Source organism: Zonotrichia albicollis, chromosome 6 (genome assembly GCF_047830755.1).
Source record: "Zonotrichia albicollis isolate bZonAlb1 chromosome 6, bZonAlb1.hap1, whole genome shotgun sequence".
NCBI lineage: Eukaryota > Metazoa > Chordata > Aves > Passeriformes > Passerellidae > Zonotrichia > Zonotrichia albicollis.
The window spans coordinates 10,726,494-10,747,308 of NC_133824.1; the positions used below are offsets into that span (position 1 = coordinate 10,726,494).

General features: G+C 46.4%; 1 protein-coding gene across 8 annotated transcripts in view; it reads left to right on the forward strand.

Annotated features, from left to right (window-relative positions):
* FOXN3 (forkhead box N3) overlaps positions 1-20,815 on the forward strand; it is a 201,719-nt gene that overhangs the window by 65,188 nt on the left and 115,716 nt on the right. For 6 of the 8 annotated variants that reach the window (XM_074542497.1, XM_074542501.1, XM_074542500.1 and 3 more), the window contains exons 1-2: positions 7,146-7,381; positions 9,997-10,553. In XM_074542497.1, coding sequence (XP_074398598.1) covers positions 10,011-10,553 — 543 coding nt within the window. In that variant the 5' untranslated portion in view covers positions 7,146-7,381; positions 9,997-10,010. Of the gene's footprint in view, positions 1-7,145; positions 7,382-9,996; positions 10,554-20,815 lie in introns of those variants that run through there. The other 2 variants (XM_074542499.1, XM_074542498.1) reach the window with 1 other exon arrangement.

The following is a 20,815-nucleotide window of genomic DNA, read 5'->3' on the forward strand; positions in this document are numbered from 1 at the left end:
GCAATTGTATTGTGTATAATTTTTGTGTCCATCTGGGGATTTATTTCTCTCTCTCTCCCCCTCTCATATCTTCCTTTTCACTACTACTATTAAGGTAATATTGCACTTTATTTTATTTATTAAGCTGTTCTTAACTCACAGGTTTTACCTTTTTGTGATTCTCCTTCCCATCCCACCAGGGGTGGGAGGAGTAAGTGCATGCATAGTACTTAGTTGCTGGCTGAGATTAAACCACAACATAGCCATAACATTTTTTTGTCCTTGAAATGCCTATGGAAGGGCTAAACTGTGCTGGAACTGGCTGAACCTAAGAAAACGGATTAACTATCAATGTTTACAAGACTGCAGATATACAGAGAAAAATATTCCCAAGATTATTTCATAGTGCTTCAGCAGCTGAGACCTAGCCCATCCTTGTGACATCCCTGTGAGAAACCTGTGGAATGTAAAATTTGCCTGCAAAAAGTCTGTGAGGTGCCAGATGCACCATACCTCCCAGATCACTGCAGCTGCTCGCTGAAGTTACCTGTTGTCAGAAAGACTGGGGCAGTGCCAAAAGGCCTGGCAGAAATTAATGTCCCAGGGAATAAGTCAGTCCATTATAATAACACACTCTTGTCACCACAGAGAAGCCAAAAGCTGCTTGCAGGGAAACCCACCTCATGTAGCAGCCAGGGAGGTGGTTCTCTGGCCACAGAAGTTGTTGCTGGGATGTGGTACTTGAGCTGTGCTTTTTTTGCTATGCCACGTTTCCTCCTTCCTCCTTTCCTCCCAAAATCTGCTCTGCCTGATGGCTGCTCTCTGGTTCAGCCTTGGAGTCTGCCTCACTTGTGGCTGTGGAGGAGAGCACAGGACAAAACAGAACTTTTCTGCAGATGATACTGACTCTTTTTAGTCCTTTCACTGCAGTTTTTCATTGCTTTCCATTCCTTGCTCGCTGGCACTTTCGGTGAGCTTCTTTGTAGCACTAAAAACCACCAAGGACAGAAGCCTGCTTGTTCATTTTATGGCACTTTGTGTTTCTCACAACCTGCACCCTCTCAGCATCTCTTTGCAGACACAGCTGTAGGTGAGCACAGCCCTGCTTATGCTTCATCCCTGCACCACCTCATGCAGGCTCTCATAGTTGTCTCTGTGTTGTTGCAATATGGGAATCTGCGTTTCACAGGATTTCCTCTGGGAACAGTGGTCAAGAACCGTACAGGAAGAGTAGAGCCAAGTAGTGAGTGGAGGAAAGAACCCTGGAATATCCTGTCCTACAAAATGCTGGAAATCAAGCTGGGACTCACACAAGTCTAGTTGTGGCTAGGAAATGCAGCTGGCACAAGCAAATGGTCAGAGGAGGATAATTGCCTTCTTACAGCAGTAGTGATGGTAAACTGTGTTTAGTGTCAGTTGCTGAGACCTTCAGTTGATGAGATGTGAACACAAACTTCACTACCTGTGAAGTCTTGTTGCAAACTTAATTTTGCATGCATAGATACACAAAAAAAGGGGAAATTATGCCCTTTGATGAAGTGAACAGTTTGTATTCAGGAAAGCTGAGGCAGAATTTGAGAAGTTAACTTGAAATACTTTTGTCTTAGTTTTAGAAATTCCACTTGGCAATGCAGTTTGGGAGTTTTATAAAAATTACATGGTTTTCAATTGTAGTTTTCCCCAAAACTTCTGATCTTTGCTTGTCTGCAGTGTTGGCTGCTGCTTTTCCTCCACACTGCTTTTGAGAACAAAAATACAGTTGATTTCTGGTTCTGCTGATTACTTGTAAGTTTGACTTCAGCTGCCAAGTGGTGAATACTGATGTTGAGATAGCACCAGGCCACATCTTGTGGCACTACACTTTTACAACAGATAGCAGAGTTTAAGTACCAAACTCCAGAATACAGTTCCTTCATTTTTCAGCCTCTTTAAACACTGCACCTGTACTAAAAATACTGGCTTGTGTTACAGTTAATGTACCAACTGAGTTACTTAGGTAAGTTCATATCTTTATAGCAGAAGACTCCAGTAAAGATATGTTTATCCCAGCAACATTTTGCTTTCCACTGACTAGGCTGGAAAATAAGCTGCACTTGCAGGAGCTTCCCTTTCCCAGTTTACGCTAGGTTTGTGCTTGGGGTCCTTGTATGGTGGGTAATTACGCTGTGAAAGCATCTCTCATATGGACCCATTTGAACAAATATGTGTAGAAAAATGAGCATGCATGATGGTGTCCTCCCACCACACTCATGAACAGAAACACAATTGCTGGTAGCTTCTCAGCTGCATATAATTTTAGCACTAAGTATACTCATTTTCCTAGAAACTGCAAGCGTTACTACAATAACATCATAAATGTGCATACATTAATTTATAAAGGAGCTACTTAATAAAAACTGTGGATTTTATTGGAAGAAATTAATTTTATTTTAGCCTGTGAAACAGATATACCGTAGATAGTTTTATTTGCTCAGACTTCTGACAAAGCTTTGTATTGGTGCTCCTTTTCTCACAGATTCAGTTCTGTTTCTGTTGGGTTTTGCCTGCTGGGGAAAATGAGAACTTGAAGACTAATTAAATATAAGGTTGGGAAAATGCTTTGTAAATCTGATTCCATGTTCTCGATTGAATGAGCAAAAGATAGATCTGTTGGTAAGCCGGGCCTTCCCTGCATGTGCAGCTTATAGCTTAGTGCTTGCTGGGTGAAGAAATGGGAAGGCACACCTGCAAAAAGCCATGGGATGGGCAGGCAGGGTACAACTGCACTCAGAGCAGCTGTGAAGCCAGAGTTGCTCTCTTTCAGGGCAGCAGGGCACTGTTTGTCAGCCCATTAGGTGTGTTACCTCTGCACAGGGCAGAGACTCTGGCTGTTCTGGAGCTGTGCCAGGAATTCAGACACTGCTGTGTCTCTGCCCCAAAAGCAGGCATAGTGCAGAAAACAAAACCAGGCTGGTCTGCTGTGGTTAAAAATAAAGAAGTGTTGATACTGCAGGAGAAGAATGCTGAGAACAGGAGTTGTGAAAGCGGAAATGAATAAACACTGTATTTATGATTTTGTTTTTCTAAGTTCCTGAAGGTGTCCAGTGTGCTTGCGTTCTGTACAAGATTAAATCCAGTGCCTCAGAGAAAACAGAAGATTAGAAATATCAAGACTGATGGGGACACAGCAGTCATTCTGCATGGAGGAAGAACTGACACAAAATGAGATGGTCAGTGTACAGGTGCCGGGGCCTGAGCTGTGTCCCACACTGAGGGTCTGATCACAAGAGTCAGCAGCCCTGTCTACATCGCTCTTTGAAAAGTACATTATGACCCGTAAGAATTAGGAGGAGTTTTTTTACAGCTGTGTAATCCTAATAAGCAAGCTTCACTGGCAAACTTGCAGCAGACTTCAGGGAAGAAATCTGACTCTGTAGAGAGAATAAACATTGACAAGGACACCAGTCAATAAAGACATGGTAATTGGAGACCAAGTTAGGAAGAGGGGCTTAAAGGTGAGGATAAATAGTGCAGGACTGTTGAAGTGTGGCAGGTGAGGCCAGAAGGCAGAAAGTAGAAGTATTTAATAAGGTTATGTGACATGGTGTCCTGCTTTTGGCCGAGACAGTGGTGCTGTATTTTTGGATTCAGTATGAGAATTAAGTTGATATCACACTGATGTTTCAGTTGTTGCTGTGCAGTGCTTGCCCTAATCAAGGACTTTTCAGTTTCCTGTGCTCTGACAGTGAGCAGTGCACGAGAAGCTAGGAGGGAGCATGGCCAGGACAGGGGACCTGAACTGGCCAAAGGAATTTTCCATACCACAGAGCATCATGCCCAGTATATAAACTGTGGGGGAATTGATCAGGAGGGGCCAATTACTTCTTAGGGATGAACAGGCATCTGTCAGCAGGTGGTGAGCAATTGTATTGTGCATTATTTGTTCCTCTTGGATGTTATTCCTCTTTCTGTCTCCTACTATTACTATCATCATCATAATATTTTTTTTTTTTTAAATATGAAAAAATTATGAAACTATTCCTATCTTAACCCCTGAGTTAAGGGTTTGTAGGTTTTTTTGTTTTTTTTTTTTTTTTTTTAAATTCTGAATCCTCTCCTCGCTGTGTGTGTGGCAGGGGGAGCAAGCGACTGTGTGGTGTTTAGTTTCTATCTGGGGTTAAACCATGACACATGGTCATAATACTAGCAAAGAGAGATGTTCCCAGCAGGAGATTGAGGGGGGAAGATGAGCCCGTGAGCCCATGACCCTTGCTGTGCCTGTGTGCTCGATGGCTTGTGGGAAATTTTCAGGGATTCCAATCTAGAGGAGGATAAGAGATAAAGGAGTATAGAGAGATGGCTGGAAATCCTCATTAAATAAGATACTGCAGCATCTGCAGTTGGTATTCTGAAATCTGAGTGGAAAGATTAGACTGTTGTGTATTAGCCCACAAGGCTAAAGTGCAGCTCTGCACTGTTGGAACTTCTAATCAGCCTTCAGTACGGCAAGTACTTTGGTCTTGATGTACAAACAGTTTCATCTGTCAGTGTTGCAAATCTTATGCTAAATGAATTAGTATTATTGCTATCTCAGAAATGGGGAAATCAACACCCTAATAAATGTGGGGGCTTGCCTGAGATTACAGTGAGTATTTAGTTACTTGATGGCCATACATTAGTAGTTCTGCTGCTGCTCTGGTCTCTAAGCCAGCAGTTAATGTGCTTTCATTGGAGCCGCATGAGACTGTGTGCTCCTTTCTTAAGTTAGTTGCCTTAGGTATTCCAGCAGAGTCAGAAACTGGGGAGCAGATCCTAAGAGGCAAGATAGTAGTGTTTGCATTGTTGCTGGTATTCTAGCGCTGTGCAAGTCACCAGCTGCACTTGCAGTGGAGCTCAGGAGTGAGTGGGAGCAGCGAGAGGCTGCCCCACGCTGCTGCCTCTGACGGGCACCTCGGCGGGAGCAGCGTCTGGCAGCCCTCCCACCCAGCCTGCCCTGGCTCTCCCAGCCTCCTCTGCCACCTGCTGCTGGCCCCTGTGCTGGATCATGCCGCCTTTGCTGTCCACACGGCACATGTCTCACAGGGCCCTTCAGTGCAATCTCTAGGGTGCACTCTGGGGAAATTCCTACCTACCGTGGAAAAAACAGAAAACTGAAACTGATCATATTCCACCAATATTCATGGGGAATTTGGCCACTAATTCTGAAGAGAACTGAGTTGAATAGGATGCATAGATAATGTATTCAGGGTATAATTTTCTTTCCATACTACCCTGCATCTCATGAGGCTTCCCCCTTCTCACTTCAGAAATACTTCTCATTAGCTGAATTCTTCTTGGTAGTCTTTCAAGACACTTGACTTTTGCAAGTGATAATAAATGCAATAAATCTCCTTGCTTGCCAATAAAGAGGCATGTTGATTCACTCAGAAAAATGTCTGAAGCATTTGGAGTAAGTTCAGATGGGTGGAGTTATGACTTGATAATTTAGTTTGGGTTTGAAACCAAACGGCCATGAGATAAGAACGGTGTAAACTAATGGTCTTGCTGGCTCCTGGAGTGTTAGGGCTGTTGGAGTCACAGGGCAGGATTGCCAGTGGGTAATGATGATACTCTGCTGCCTGATAGGTATTCTTCCCATTCTGCAATTCAGCTGCTGGTGTGTCTTCTTGGAAATATGCAAGAATGTGAAATAGCAGTTCACTCGGTAGGGGAGGGAAAGCTACCGGCAAAAGAAGTCTTAGCTAGTTATGACAGGAATTTCTAGTTCCAGAGAATCAATGAAATGCTTCTTATCCCTGCACTTTGAGAATGAGGTGCTTGCCACTCTTATCTAAAACTGGGAATTTCGTGAGTGTTAAATAGATTAAAGGAGGTAACCCATCCATTGGGAAACAATGCAGAATTCCCTAAAGGTCTTGAGGCAGCTGTTCCAACTTTTCTAAATAAAACAGCTAAAATGTTTTCCTTCCTAGTTTAGTGACAATTTCTGTGTCCAGGGGGGACTGCACTGGGAAGGATACCTGTATTTCTGACTTAAGTTTATGTTGTGTATACATTTCTGCAGCAGGCATTTTCTATAGTGAAAGGAGAATTTATTTTATAATAGTATGCTAAATCTTCAAGCATTGTTTACCCAGAGTGGAAAATGTTTGATTTTGGACCGGCTGTGAAACAGTTCCATGTACTTGTTTTGCTGGTAGACAGCCATACTTTAATTTTGTGCTGCAAATCACTGAAGCTACTTGAGATCTGGCATGTAATGTATGTTCTGACTGTACGTTCAGCTAGTGCTGTCTAGACTGGACAACTTCTTTATTTTTAAATCAAGTTAGTTTCCTTCAATTAATTCAACTGATGGCAAGGAGTTTTTTACTCAAGTTAATACTAGTTATGTCAGGGTATGATAGCAAAGGAGAAAATGCACCATATTTCCTAATCGAGTCAAGCCTTCCTTTAAAGCAAATTTCCTTCAGGAAATATCCCCCCCCATTCCGCCGGCAGTAACTGCAGATTCCTGCAGCACGGTTCTGTACGGTGCACCGCACAGCACGGCAGTGGCCGGAGCCAGCAGCAGAGCGGCCGGGCGGGATGCGCACCCCGCAGGGCCCGGCTCCGGCTCGCACAGCGGGGCAGGTGCCTGGCTCCGGCCGGGCTCGTGTGCGCCGCCGGGCCGCAGCTTCGGCCGTTCGGCAGGAATTGCCTGCCCACCGGGAGGGTGTTCAGAGATGCCTCCCCCGCTCCTCTTGCGGGAGAGGCAGAAGCAGGGCTCCGCTATGCTAAGCCGTGGGCTCCTGGGGCTCGTCGGTACCTCCGGTGTACACCGCGTTTCAGCCGGGGTCGGCCTGGCCGGGCGGGGGGAAAGGAGACTCGCACAAGTGGGAGCGCCGCGGCTGCCGGTTCTCGGCGCACCGGGACTCCCGAGCGCCTCCCGCCCGACCTCGGACACCCGCCCGCCGCCGGCCAGCGCCGCCGGCCCGGCACGACCCGGACGCCGGGCGGAGGCCGGGGTGGGTGAGCGGCCTGAGGGGGGCACGGCCGGGTCCCCGCCGCCGGCCGGCAGCAACCGCCGCCCTCCCCCACCGCCGGCGGCCCTCCCTTCCGCGGCTTCTCCCGTCGCGGCTGGCCCAGCCCACGTTTTCCCTCTCTCCCCTCCCTCCGTGGTCATGTGTCGCCTTTTTTGTTTGCAGTGGAAACAATTTCTCGCTCTCGGGCTCGCACCGAGGCGGACCGCTGCCCGTCGGGAGCGCGGGGCGGGCGCGGGGCAGTCGGGCCCCATGCAGGCGGCGGAGCCCCGTGCGCCGGGACCCCCGCGGCACCCCCGGGGCTCGGGCTGAGGCGGGGGCGCGCCATGCCCGGCTCCGTCAGATGAAACTTTGTGCCACTGCCATGAAGGGACCGCGGTGAAACGGCCGCCCCCCGCCAGGTAAGTTGCCGCTGCTGTTGTTGTTGTTGTTGTTGGCGGGGGTTGCGCGGGGCGGTGCGGGCCGGCCGCGGACAGCGGCGCGGTGCAGTCCCGCCCGGCTCGGCCCGGCCCCGCGCCACAACTTGGTCGGGAGTTGGTGCGCGGCCCGGCGTGCGCGCCGCCGTGACCCCGCCGAGCCCGGCCGTGCCCGCGCCGCGGGGCCGCGCCCGGCCCGAGCTCGTCCCGCCGGGGGTCCCGGCGGCGCCCGGGCCGGGACCTCGGGGCACGCGCGCGCACGTGCGGCAGGGCGCGCGGGGCCGCGCGGGCCGGTGACACCTGGCCGGCATTGGCGGGGTGCGCGGCGCGCGCCGCCCGGCCGGAGCAGCCCCGGTCGCCTGGCAACGCCATTGATTGGCTGCGGCCGCGGCCAATGGGCGGCCGCCCCCCCTCGCGGCGGGCGCGGTGGGAGCGCGGGCGGGGGGCCCGCCCCGGTGCGCCCCCCTCCGGCCGCGGCGCGCGCGTGCGTGCGGGGCGCGTCCGCCGGAGCCGCCGTGGGTTTAACGCGTTCGGCCGCCTGAAACGGGGGCTCGCCGTGACCGCCGCTCTTTTGTCTGCCGGTGGGGCGCCGCTGCAGCTGCCACGGGCCTCGCTGGCAGGCCCCCCCCTACCCCACCCCCCGTTGTGGCCCCAGTCGGGCCCCGCCGCTGCGGGGGCTGCCCCGGGCACCCCGCCCGCGGCGGCCCCGCTGCGAGCCGCTTTTGGGCCGGGCGCCGCCGGACTTCCCTGCCGGCTCTCCGTGCCGGCCCGAGGGGGCTCCGCGGGGCCGCGGCCGCCCGGTCACCCCCGCTGCCTGGAGCGGGGAGAGAGAGAGAGAGACGGGGAAAAAATCATGAAGTGATACGGCCCTTTGGGAGGATACTGGCAAATAAGGAAATTAAACAGAAAGAGAGCAGCGTGTTGTCATAGCAACAGTGCAATTAAATTACTTTACTGTCAGCCATCATATAATTTTCCTGTTTAGAAGCTCATGGGACGGAACTTCCATTTGGAGTCAAAGTTAAGCGGGCGGCTTAGGTAGGCAATGCCCGTGCCCCTGGACGCTGGCGATTCCCTTGTTTACCTCTGGTTGCGCTGGATGCAGATTTGAAAACTAGGAAGTGGGGCCGAGGCAAGTTCGGCCTCCTGGTGTTTACATCTGCATCGGTATTTTTTCTTTTCCGCATACTTACTCATGTAAAACTGCACATTTTCACTGAAGATGTTGAGTGTATTGATGTGCTTCCCTGCAGAAAAGTTCTGTGTGTTTCATTTTTAATAATTATCTGCTTTGGATAACTTCATTATAGAAAGACACAAAGAACTTCAAAGTTTTCGGTTCTGCCCATTTATGACAGCTAAATTAAAGTCCATTATTTCTCTTTCCCATAATGGCTGCGTTGCTCTATTTGTCCCTGCAGACAGCCAGTTCATTCTGTTGTTACCTGTAGCTTTTTTTAGCTTTCATTTACGGTATTGACTCCGTGACTGCATGGCTTCAGGTAACTGCTGGGGTTATGTTTTAGGTACAGGGAATCATTTTGTTCTTGTTCAGTGTTTGTGCAGAACGTTTTGTCCATTTAAATTCTGTTTTTAACTCTGTCCAGTTTTTGTTCCACTTCTGTTCACATTTCCAAGAGCTAATTCCTGGCAGTTTGACTGTTTGTAGAAGCTAAGGGAGCCTGTCTCCTGCTTCTGAAGTAGAATGGTTGGGCTTGTCTGCTTCTCTGGAATTGGGCAAGGGCAATCCCAGCTTTGCTTTGCATGGGAAGTGCTCGGGACATTCCAAGTATTGGTGTCACAGGTGTCCCCCCAGGGCCTGCTGGTGCAGCACCCTCAGCAGCCCACCCCGCCTCTCACAGGCCACTGCTGAGCATCACGGAGATCTTTCTGACTCTTGTTTTTTTCTATTGTGTTTGAAATAGGTTCAGCTTATGTTAAAATCTTCTCTGTTTACATACATTTTTAAAGTGCTCTATTGCTCCGGCACTTGCTTCCCCATTTTTTGGCCCTGGGCCCAAAAATAACCGGGTGTTGCTTTCCCTCCTACTTTGTCCTGACCTTGCTGGTTTTTAAGTTACACTCTCATTTCTGAGTTTTGGTGCAGCCAAGTCAGTATGGATGTTTGTCTACCTATGCCTTTAGCCAGCGTGATTTTAATCATGATGCTGTTGTATTGTCTTCAAATGTGAAACAGCTGAAATTAATCTGAAGCAACTGGCCATAAGTCACTCTTATTATTTTTTAATTCACATCCTTATTAAAGTGATACAATTGGGATATTCAATGGTTTGAAAACACCGCTTCCTCTTTAAAGAGACATGGTTTGGAATTTCCTCTGTGGGGCTTCATGTGCATGCAGAACTGAGGTGTATCTGGATCATCATCTCATAACATCAACTGAAAATTCTTCCCTGTGCGGACTTTCGATCATTTTATTCAACACTTGTGGATGAGTGTTATGGGAAACTGTCACGTTTAATACAGATGGCAAAAGGCCAAGTGACCAGTTAGGGAAAAGCTGTCAAATTGTTACACAGGAACTTTTTATGAGCTAACTTTTCTCTCTTTCTCCTTTTTCTTTGGATTCACTCTCCCAGGAGCTGCTGTCTAAATGGGTCCAGTCATGCCTCCCAGTAAGAAGCCAGAGGGCTCAGGAATTAGTGTTCCCAGTGGATTGAGCCAGCGTTATCAAGATAGTGATTTATCAAAGGCACTTCATGATGACGAGGACCTAGATTTCTCTTTGCCTACCATCAGATTAGATAAAGGGGCCATGGAAGATGAAGAACTAACTAATTTGAACTGGTTACATGAGAGCAAGAACTTGCTGAAAAGCTTTGGGGACTCGGTGTTAAGGAGTGTTAGCCCTGTCCAGGACATCGGTGATGACACGCCGCCGTCTCCTGCCCACTCTGACATGCCCTACGATGCCAAGCAGAACCCCAACTGCAAACCTCCCTATTCCTTTAGCTGCCTCATATTTATGGCCATTGAGGATTCGCCAACCAAAAGACTGCCTGTAAAGGATATATACAACTGGATTTTGGAACACTTTCCATATTTTGCAAATGCACCCACTGGATGGAAAAATTCTGTGCGACATAATCTGTCCTTGAATAAGTGTTTTAAGAAAGTGGACAAAGACCGAAGTCAGGTGAGTTTGGAACTATGGGAATCTCTCTAGCTCTGAAAATATTCACCTGCTAATCCCCCAGTATGTCCTTAACAACGGAGTATAGAATGTGCAACCCTGTGCCTGGTAATGTAGTTGATTAAGTTCAGAGGGCCAGCATTTCTTTTGCATTGCTCATTCGGATTTTATTAAATTCATTGTCTAGACATCTGTAAGGAAGTGTTCAGTGTGTGTGTGTGTGTGTGTTTTTCCCCCCAGCTGGTGTCTTCATGCATAGTGGTTAAATATTGTTTTTAGTTATCATGCTGTGGTAATGGTTTCCAGCTATACTAGATGAATGTAATCATGTTATAAATAGGCTGCTTGCTGTTCTTGGCTTATACAAATGTATAGTGAAAGGGTATGCCTTATGTAAGAGTCTATTGCTATTGCCCTGGTCTGTGTTGTAATCCAAAAAAACATTTCTTTCTTTTATACGAGGAGTGTAATGGTGATGAAGCTTTGTTCCATTTCAGGAGAGTTTTAGAGAAACTCTTCAAAGAGCAGAGGCAGGTCTGGCATCAGAGGTGAAGCATTCACCAAAATCCCTTGGTGTTCTTTGGGCTCATGTAAGTTCTGCAGCTGGTGCAGAGCAGAATGTGCCCTGGGAGCACATCTTTGCCTTTGGATCTCGGTTGTTGTCTCCTGGCTTCACTGCTGATTCCCCGTCAGTATCTGCAGGAAGAGGCTGTGTGCAAGGGAGTGGGAAAGTGAGCAGAGCAGTGTGGGCCGTCCCTTGCCTAGCCTTCTACTCTGTCAGTCTGCCTGGGAGCAGGAATCATTTTCCACAGGGGACCTTCTCAAGAAGCAGTGGACTGGATGAATCTTTGGCAAAGTATGAGTATACTGATAAAAATACCGGCTTGCAGATTAATTTCAGAGGCCTTCCACAGGTTAGGGAAATAAATGGCAGGTAAAATCACATAACTCATGGTCTGTCTCTAAAATTGGCTGAAGATCAGAAAGTGAACGCTTCACCCTGGCAGAAACAATAGATGCACTCAGCTTTTGTATTTCAGTGAGTTAAATGCTGTGATTGTCTTGTAACTTGTTACCCTGAAACTCGACTTCTCTTGGTGGTGCTGTTCTCCCTATTTTGTGTACAATTTAACTTGAAAAGGTCTGGAATAGAAGCTCAAGTAACTCTAGAGGAAGAGTCATGCACTATCCCAAACTAGCAACTTTTCATTTTAGATGAGTTAACTTTCTTTTCTACAGAGCTTTCATTTTTAAAGGATTGACATGTCTATCTTTTTTTTCTTTCTTTTTAAAAAGTATTGTTACCTAGAATCCACTGTCCCCATATTACTGATCACACATTGTATATTTGTATTCTTTATCAATTAACTGGTGTGAAAGCTCGTGTGTGAGATAAAAAAAATCTGTTCCTGAACTGGACCTTTTTTTTTGTAAGCCAAAGTCTTAAATTCTGGTTGGGAAGTGAGACTGTAATAACAATGCCACAACAGACTTTTACAGCCCTGTTCCAGACTGTATGAAATCTTCATACAGTGCATTTAAATAACCACCAAAATAAGGTAACTGGCAAGGCATGTGTTTAACTCAGCCATTTGTGTTTTGTTCTGACCCTCTTCCTCTGTTTACAAGTTGACTATTTAGATTTCAGCTTCCTTCCTATGAGGAACTTGTCTTCATGTCTATCTGTCAAATATCCGGCCATCCGCTGAGCTCATCTGAACAATACCTCGCTGCACTGCTGCCCTGTGGGGACATGCTGCAGCACAATGCATGACTGGTCACCTGCCTCTCAAATTCCTCATTACAGCCATGCTTACAGTGCCAGACAGCAAGGTGGGGTGGGAGACCTTGCCTGTATGAATCACAAGGTGGAGTTTTATTGATTCCAGGAAAATCACAGGTTTTGAGAAAGAATTTTTTCTACTTCCTGAAGATGCTGATAACTGCAGGTAGCCAGCTTTGAGGTGAATGAAAAGGGAATCTCAAACGTAAAATGCACCACAGCAGATCATTCAAGTCTCCTGCTGAGTTTTTCTTGGTGTCCTGGCCAAGGGATGTGGCAGACAGAGTCCTGAGTGCAGAATTGGCCCTCGGTCAGAGTTGCTGAATCAGGTGCTTGACAGCTAATTGCGGACTTGGAAAGCAGTAAATGTCAACTGATGGCTTTGAAAATTCCTTCGTGTGTGTGCACACACACTTGGGCTTGGTTTGGTACCCTGCAGCAAATATCTCTGCTGTTCAGAAGGAAAGTGTCCATCTAAAGGGTTCTCTGGTTTTGGTGTGGGGCTTGGGGCAGGGGAAAGGGGGGCTTTCATCTGTAAGGAATCATTTTATGCTACTTCTTGCAGACAGCTTTTGCAAATTGCATGGTTGGGGTCTGCCTGTTTTACTGGTTTTACATGGAAAAAAGCAATATTTAGCAAATGGCATGTTAGGAAATGTTAACAAGATGGGCTCTGAAACATATACAGTATGGGGAAAAGGAGTTAGTGCTGGAATTGCAGGCATTTGCTGGTTGATGTGCGTTGACACATTGTGAAAAGCTAGAAGCTTTTCCTCTCATAGTTGTGCTTTCTAGTGTTTGTTTATGTAGCCTTTCAGTAATCATTTTTCTAAAAAAAGTTCTGCTGAACACTTAATTCTTTTTTGAACTCCCTCTGCATAGTAGTTTTCTCAGTCTTGAGTTTCACTAGTTTATATTCATGGGGCTAAATATGAATCTAGTAGTCTGCAGCTTTTTCTGCCTGAATGTGAATGCTTGAATTTCCTGATGTGAGATTGTAATGGAGAGGGAAAAAAAAAGGACAGGATTGATCACTTTTTTTTGACTTGCCCTGTCCGGGTGCTTTTAGGTCGGGTGTGGAATGTGGAAGAGAGGATTTGTTTTTACATTGCTGCTATTCCACATCAGCTGCAGTGCCATCAGGCTTACCTGGTAAACCAAAAGTCTGCCTGTTCATGGGACTGCAGTGAGGCTGATCTGGATTGAGGCAGAGAGCTGGGCTGAAGAAGGGAAAATGCTGAGCCCTTGATTGTACAAACCTCTTTGCATTGAGCTCAGCAGTTTAATAATAGTTGGCCAGAGTATGAAGTTAGCACATGATGGGGAGTTGATGTGGAGTTCCCTGGCTTTGTTTATACTGCCAGACCTGTGAATTCGCTTGTTCAGATTAATCCTGTTGTGAACGTACAGATCGAAATGTCCTGTAGTCTGTGTCCCACTTAGTAGAGCCCGTTAGTCCATGACTTCCCAACCATCTGGTCCTTGGCTATAGAGAGGAATTTTTCTTGTATATGTGTCTCCATGGCAACGAGTTTGCAGTTGATATGGAAAGTAAGCAGTTGCCCTAGCAACGGAGTTACTGATGTGGCAGCTTCTCTGCTTGCAGGGAAAGGGCTAAGCTAGTTCAGCCCCATTATGTAGGTTTGCTGTGATTATAGCTATGCCCACTAGTGCTGCTCGAGCTAAGGGGAGGCTGAAAAATTTTGTTACAAGCCCTATTTCTGCCTCCCTTGAAAATCTGATTTATTCATACAGGGATTCCTGCTTTGAACAAAGGCTGGTAGGATTGTCTTTCCAGGGTGTGTGATGTGTGTGTGCCTTTTATGAATTCTAACTTCCTCAGTCATCGTTATCAGATGAGGGAAAATGATGTCTGACCTCGCTGGTTTCGCTGCAGTATTTTTGTCTCAGTGAACAGCCCACGGTTATAAAGGTTGGAGCTTTTGTCCCCATGTTTCTCTCTGCTATTCTGCTGGTTTTTCCCTGGTCTCTGCTTCTTTGGGCAACAATCCTATCCTCTTTGTGTCTGCTCTGCATTGTCTGAGATAGGGAAGCACACACATGCTGTGTGCATGCTGAAGAAATTCAAGTATCTGAAAGGTTTATTTGGCACTTATGCTGAGGGATCTCTTAATAAAAATGTAATGAGGGTAAAGGATATGTTTATGGGGATGGGAGAAGAAAATTCTCCTGGCTTGATGTGGAAGTTATTCTTAGAAGTATGTGGTCCATAACTGGGTCACGGAGATCCAGCCAGGCTCCTCCTCCGTCTGGAGCAGGCTCTGGGATCTGAGGACTCCTGAGTGGTCCTTGAGCTTTGCAAGAGCTGATGGCCAACCTGTCCCTGTCTAGTGCACTGTCTCTCATAAGTGCTCTGCCAGGGCATCTTGACAGGGGCCGTGGGAAACCCTTTGGGCACAGGAGACTTTTCAGGAGTGCTTCCTGCAAATGTCTTTCCTCTGATGTGATGTGTCTGGGCTTTTGACAGTTAAAATCCTGTGCAAAGATCAGTGCTAGCTGGAGTGAGAGGAAAAGGACCCTGCTTGTTCTTTGTTAGAATCTCTGATCCAATCTGCACATGCACAAAGGTGAGGGAGACAGGACCCTGTCCTCCCTTTTTTAATGTCGTCGAGGTTTCCTGAGAAAGTTCAGTTTCACACTGGGGATACAAAATAATCTCCTCTGTTTTTAATGTTATCACCTAGACTGATCCAAATAACAGATTTGTGAGAATTTCACTGCATTTATAACATCTGGGGAAGCTAAAGTGAAAAAATACCAAAAATCAAACCCAACAAAACAACCCCTTAGATTAATGTTAAAGGCTTTATGTGACATGGACTCTATTAAAAAATTAATTTCCTAAATAAACTGGTGCAACTATTAATTTAATTATTAAAAGGATGTTTTGTGGTTTTAAACTGGAATTTGTCTAGTTTAACTTGAAATGCATTTTCTTATACTTTTGTCTGTCCTATCAAAAAGCTCTATAATACCAGAAATTTTCTCCTCAGATTTATGTGCAGAGAAACATAAATCTGGTCATCTCTTTCTGGAAAAATCATAAAAATCCCTAGAACCATACTGTAAATGGAGTTGCAAGATATTAGACAATTTATGGAGAACTTTTCTTGAACCCTTTTGGTTTTATTTTTGAATTGCAAACCCAAGAATTATAGAGAATATTTAAATAATAGATTTCCTAAAGCTGTGCATGGAAGTAACACTCTTCATTTCACTGGCTTCCAGCTGCTTGACTTAACATCAGAGCTCTTTCCACAGGAATCTGCCTGAATTAACTGTTTTAGAGCTGTACAAAGCACAAGCAGTTATTGTCAAGTAATGACAGGAGAGCTGGCAATATCCAGGGAATCCTCTGAACCTTATATTGAGGTGTTTGTGTTATCTTGCTCTCTGTTAGGAGAGCCTGCAGGCAGGGGCCCTGCTGTGTAACTGAGGTGTTGGCTGCACAGTGACAGGCCATTGACCCACCAGAGGGATTGGCCACTTCGGTTAAATAAACTGGAGTAAGGGACGCCTTCTGTGCCCCTCACCCACAGCAAAGATGATGCAGAGTGTGTTGAGCAGCACTGAAAGAGTGTAGAAAATCGGGAGCGAGCTGCTCCTTACCCATTGGGCTTGGGCTGTGGTGAGGTTGGTGAGGCCATTTCCAGCTTGTTTGCACTCCCTCACTTTGACTTTTGCTCCGTCACCTTCCTGGCACGTGAACTTTTGTGTTTCTCTGAAGCACAACTGATCTGGCTGGATTTGTGTTTCACTCTTCTTTTAATTCTTGTGTTGCTTTTCAGCTTAAGTCCCCAATTCAAGTTACAGTGCAGTCCAGGTGACATTTGTGCTGACATGACAAAGGCAATAGAGGCGATGAGAAGGCTGGGCATTGCCAGTTGGGATTGCTGAGACAAACCATTCCTTACAGAAGGGCTGGCAGCTGCATGCTGCTTGGTGGGCTAATGGGTATAGTCCCTGCCCAAGGTAAAGGTAAAACATGCACAGAAGTTTAAATGCAATCAGACAATTTCTTCTGCTGGAGGTGTTCGTTTTGGTTTCCTCTCAAAAGCAGGACTGTGCTGTTTGCTGTTCAAGTGGCCTGAGTTAGTGGCTCTTCTTGGTGTTTTACAGCAGATTTGAAGTGATCAGTCTGGGCTGCTGTTCTCATGCAGGAACCCTGCTGAACCTGACTGCCTGTTCCCTTTCCTGGGAGGTGAAGGTGATCTGGGGCTGTATTGCAAGCCCCTCTTCAGCTCAGACTTGGCACATCTATCACTGTGTAATGAGCAGGCTGAAGACTCCTTGTATGATTTTTGTTTAGGTTATTTTTCATTGGGCTAGTTTAGCTGGATTAATTTTCAGCTCCCTGTTTAGTTCATGGTTACTGTGGTCAGATGAGCCCCAGTGTCAGCACAGGCTGTAGGCTCAGCTCTGTTTAATCTGGCATGAAGCTGTGCCTGTGGCTTCCAGCCAGCTCAGAGCTGACCTGGTGACAGCAGGAGAAGGTGGGGAAGGGAAGGGGTGAAGGATGCTCTCCCCTTTGAGGGAGAGCATCTTAAACCTCTGGGGCTGCTTGTATGTTCAGTCAGATACACACTTGGTGCTGGATTGGGTCCAGTAAGACATAGGTGAAACAGTCAAACAAAAACTGCACCAGGATGTGTGCATGTGTGTGTTTTTTCTAGATTTGTTTCTGTTGCCCAAGGTTCTTCATTTTGGCAGTAGAGGTGGCTCTGTGTGGACCTGTGCTGTGCATCCTCTGAAAAGCTGTTATGGAAGAGGAAAGGATGTCTATAAAATCAATTGTCAGGCTTTTCCCATGCTGCTGTCATATGTTCTCATCACCTCCTGTGTTTCTTTCCAATTGTCAGAGAGATAATGAAGTGCCCTTGTCACTGCCAGCAGAGGAAGCACAGAGCTTGGAGCTTTACCCTGGTTTGAGCACAGGAGGCCTTGCTGATGATTGGCTGAGGGATGTGGGCACACAGGAGCACTTTGACGTGTCCATTAGTGGCAAGGCATGCCCCCGAGCACCACGCCCACGATGGTGGCTGTACTAACCCCAGCTGGACTGAGCATCAGAGATGAGCTGGGCTTGCTGGTGTGGCTGAGTGTATGCACTTCTGTCTTACACTTCAGTTCTTCAGCAAAACATCAAAGGATCCACCTTAATTACTAAATAAGTGTCCCTTAGACTTCCCCCTTCCTTTTCTAAAAGAGAAGTGTTTTACATTGTCTGAAAGTGTCCAGCAAATTGTGCTGTGTGGCTCCTTTTCCTTGGTGAAGACTTTGAGAAAAAACATTTGAAAGTCTTAGTCATAACAGCTGAAGCTGTTGAAAATAATTGAGGAGTTGAGGATACTGTTCAGGCAGCCTGAAGCAGCCTTTGAGTTGGTGGAGAAGCCACCTTTCTTTGCTCTGGATTCAGGCAGCTACTGTGTCCCCACTGAACCTTAATTCAGTCCTGCAGCATGATGATATTTCTGGTGGAGTCATTCACACAATTGGCCTGGCAGGGTCTGGGCAGCAGTCTGAGAGTTGCTTAAACCTGCTCCTTCTGTGTTATTTTCAGCTAATTGCTGTATCTTCATAAGTCTAGTTAATACAAATGAATGGTATAGAATAACAAAAGCCAAAAACCTTATGAGGAAGGGGCTGTGTGTGAGTGTTTTTAATTTAGCTGCTTGTCATTTGTATGTTGAGCAGTGGTGGGTTAATATAAAAGTTAGTTAACTTGTGTCATTGCAAGACTGGGCTGACCTGCTAGATGAGGTCACGGTGCAAGCACTGCATGGAGCTATAACAAAGCTCATGAAGCTGAAAAAGTCCAAGTGCAAGGTGCTCCATCTGGGTAGGGGCAATCCCAGTTATGAGCACAGACTGGGAGATGAGGTCTTTGGGAGCAGCACTGTGGAGAAGGACGTGGAGGTTCTCATGGCTGAAGAGCTGGACGTGCACCAGCAATGAGCACTTGCAGGCCAGACAGCCAACTCTCTGCTGGGCTGCATCCAAAGCAGTGAGGGCAGCAGGGCAAGGAGGGAATTCTGCCCCTCTCCTCTGCTTTTGTGGGACCCCACCTGCAGTGCTGCATCCAGCTCTGGGGCCCCCAACACAGAAAGGACATGGACCTGTTGAGGAGGGCCAGAGATGATCAGAGGGCAGAAGCATGTCCCATGAAGACTGGCTGAGAGAGCTGGGGTTGTTCAGCCTGGAGAAGAGAAGGCTACAGGAAGATCTCACTGCAGCCTTCCATTACTTAAAGGGGACTTAAAAAAAAGAGGGAGAGGGACTTTTTATACAGACAGAGAATGACAAGACAAGGGGAACAGTTTTAAATGAGTAGAAGAGATTTAGATGAGATATTTGGAAGAAATTCTTTGCTGTGAGGATGGTGAGGCACTGGTGCAGGTTGCCCAGAGTAGCTGTGGGGTACCAACATCCCTAGAAGGGTTCAAGGCCAGGCTGGATGCAGCTGGAGGCAGCCTGGTCTGGTGGATGGCATTGCTGCACATGGTGGCTGAGTTGGAACTAGATGGTCTTTGAGATCTCTTCCAAACCTAACTCTTCTATGATTCAATTCAGTTACTCTTGTGAACACAGATTTGTTTAAGCAAAGGCCCCATGTGGCTGCCTCTGGTTAAGTTTTGCTTAGGAAGCATCTAGGGAAAGATGTGGCCCATGCTTATATGTATTTTTAAGCTAATAAAGCTTTTTATCTCTAAGTAATTTGCTTTTATCTTTTGATACGTAGTCTGATGTTTTTAATCAGTGCAAGTCTGGTAGAGGTCTTCTGGGTAGAGGAAGATACTGAGGAAAGTTCTTTTTTGTGAGATATATAACAATCTTGCTGGTTTTGTGATACTTTTGGTTTGTTGGTATTTAAGGAGTTTAGAAACAATGAGATTTTGCTTTCTTTAGTGGCAACAACTGGCATGTTATGATTCAGTAGTTAAATTTTTATCTCAAGGAAAAAGCTATTTAGCTTCCTAACATCTGTCATTCAGTCTAACTCCCAGTTAAAGTCCCTTCCCCAGCCATTCCTCACCTCCAGTATCTCAGAGCTGGCTTAAAGCAGGATACCCTCTCAGCTCCAGAGATGAGAAATTATTGTGGGTGGGCTGGGGAAGAGAGGAATTGCTAGAATTGATTGTCTGGTAGTGCTTCATTGACAAACAGCAGAGGAGCATGGGTTGCTGGTTCAGGTGCAATTATGAGTCCCTGTCCTTGACACCTGAGCTCTGACATGCTTAAAGTGGATCCCAAATATGTGCTTGGATGACTTTTTCAGTCTTGTAGCTTCGGCTTTTTTTCTTAATTCCTCTGTGTCTTTTCTCTGGCTTGGAAGAATTTAGGCACAGAAGAAACACCATATGGTTCCTTTAATGGTGTGGGCAAAGGCAGATATTCTGGAGGACCGGGCTGTTGCTGTAGGAGAATGGCCCTGAGGATGGTTTCAGCAGTCTGGCTGCCCTGGGACTAAGTGGCCTCATAGATGGGGAAAGGGGCACCTTTCTCAGGTGTGCTGCTTTTAGCAAGAGCCTCCTGAGGTGTTTTCACCTGGGGCAAAATCAGTGTCCAGGACTGAAGCTCACAGCAGTTCTTACCTTTGATTACACAAGAGAGCATAGAACACTTTGGCTCTGCCATGCCGTTGTGTATCCATGATTGCTCTTAGGCTGCAGCCTTTGGATCTCAGTGATCAGGTGGCTGGAGCTGCTGAGTTCTTTGGTAGCTGGGGTAGTGCACCCACACATGCTCATCATCACTGCTGTGTCTGGCCATTTAGTGCAATGGCAATAAAACTGTGGTTATCCTTTCTGGAGAGTAAGCACATCTGTAAGAGTCTTGATGCTGACAAAGTTTATCTACATGCTGGCAGCAAAACTGGCTTTTAAAGACTCCTGAATTTCTTGTAGCTGTAAGTGGTGTCAAACTCATCACTGATAGAGGTCATGTAAGATAAGCAACAGCGGAGGGAAAGAAAGGGAGTGACCTTCCTGCTTTGGCATACAGCTTTTTTTCCTCCTGGATTTTTTTTTTTTGATCATTGTTGGCCCTTCTTAGCCTGAAACATTACTTGCTTTTTTTTTTTTTCTGTTCTCCCACCAATTTGGACTCCTGAATTCAGAAAAGCTGCTTTTGATTTACTCTTTTGAGTATCGACAACAGAATTGGGACTGAGAGCTGTGGAAAGTAGCTGTTGTGGCCATAAATGATGCCTCTGGACCCTGCTTAGTTATCCATAATAATGATTTTGGAGACAGTATGTTTTAATTAATTTTGTTAAATTACTTTATTTCTGTTTAGTTGTTCACATTCCATTCAGACTCTTATGGAAAATTTGGGAACTAGTGTAGGAATTTGTAAGCAGGACTCCTTCTAAGGAGCTTAAATATGGTGGATTTTTCCTTGTTGCAGTAGAAAAGAAGCCAAATTGCTGCCCTTAGCCAGTGACTTAAGATACCAAAACACT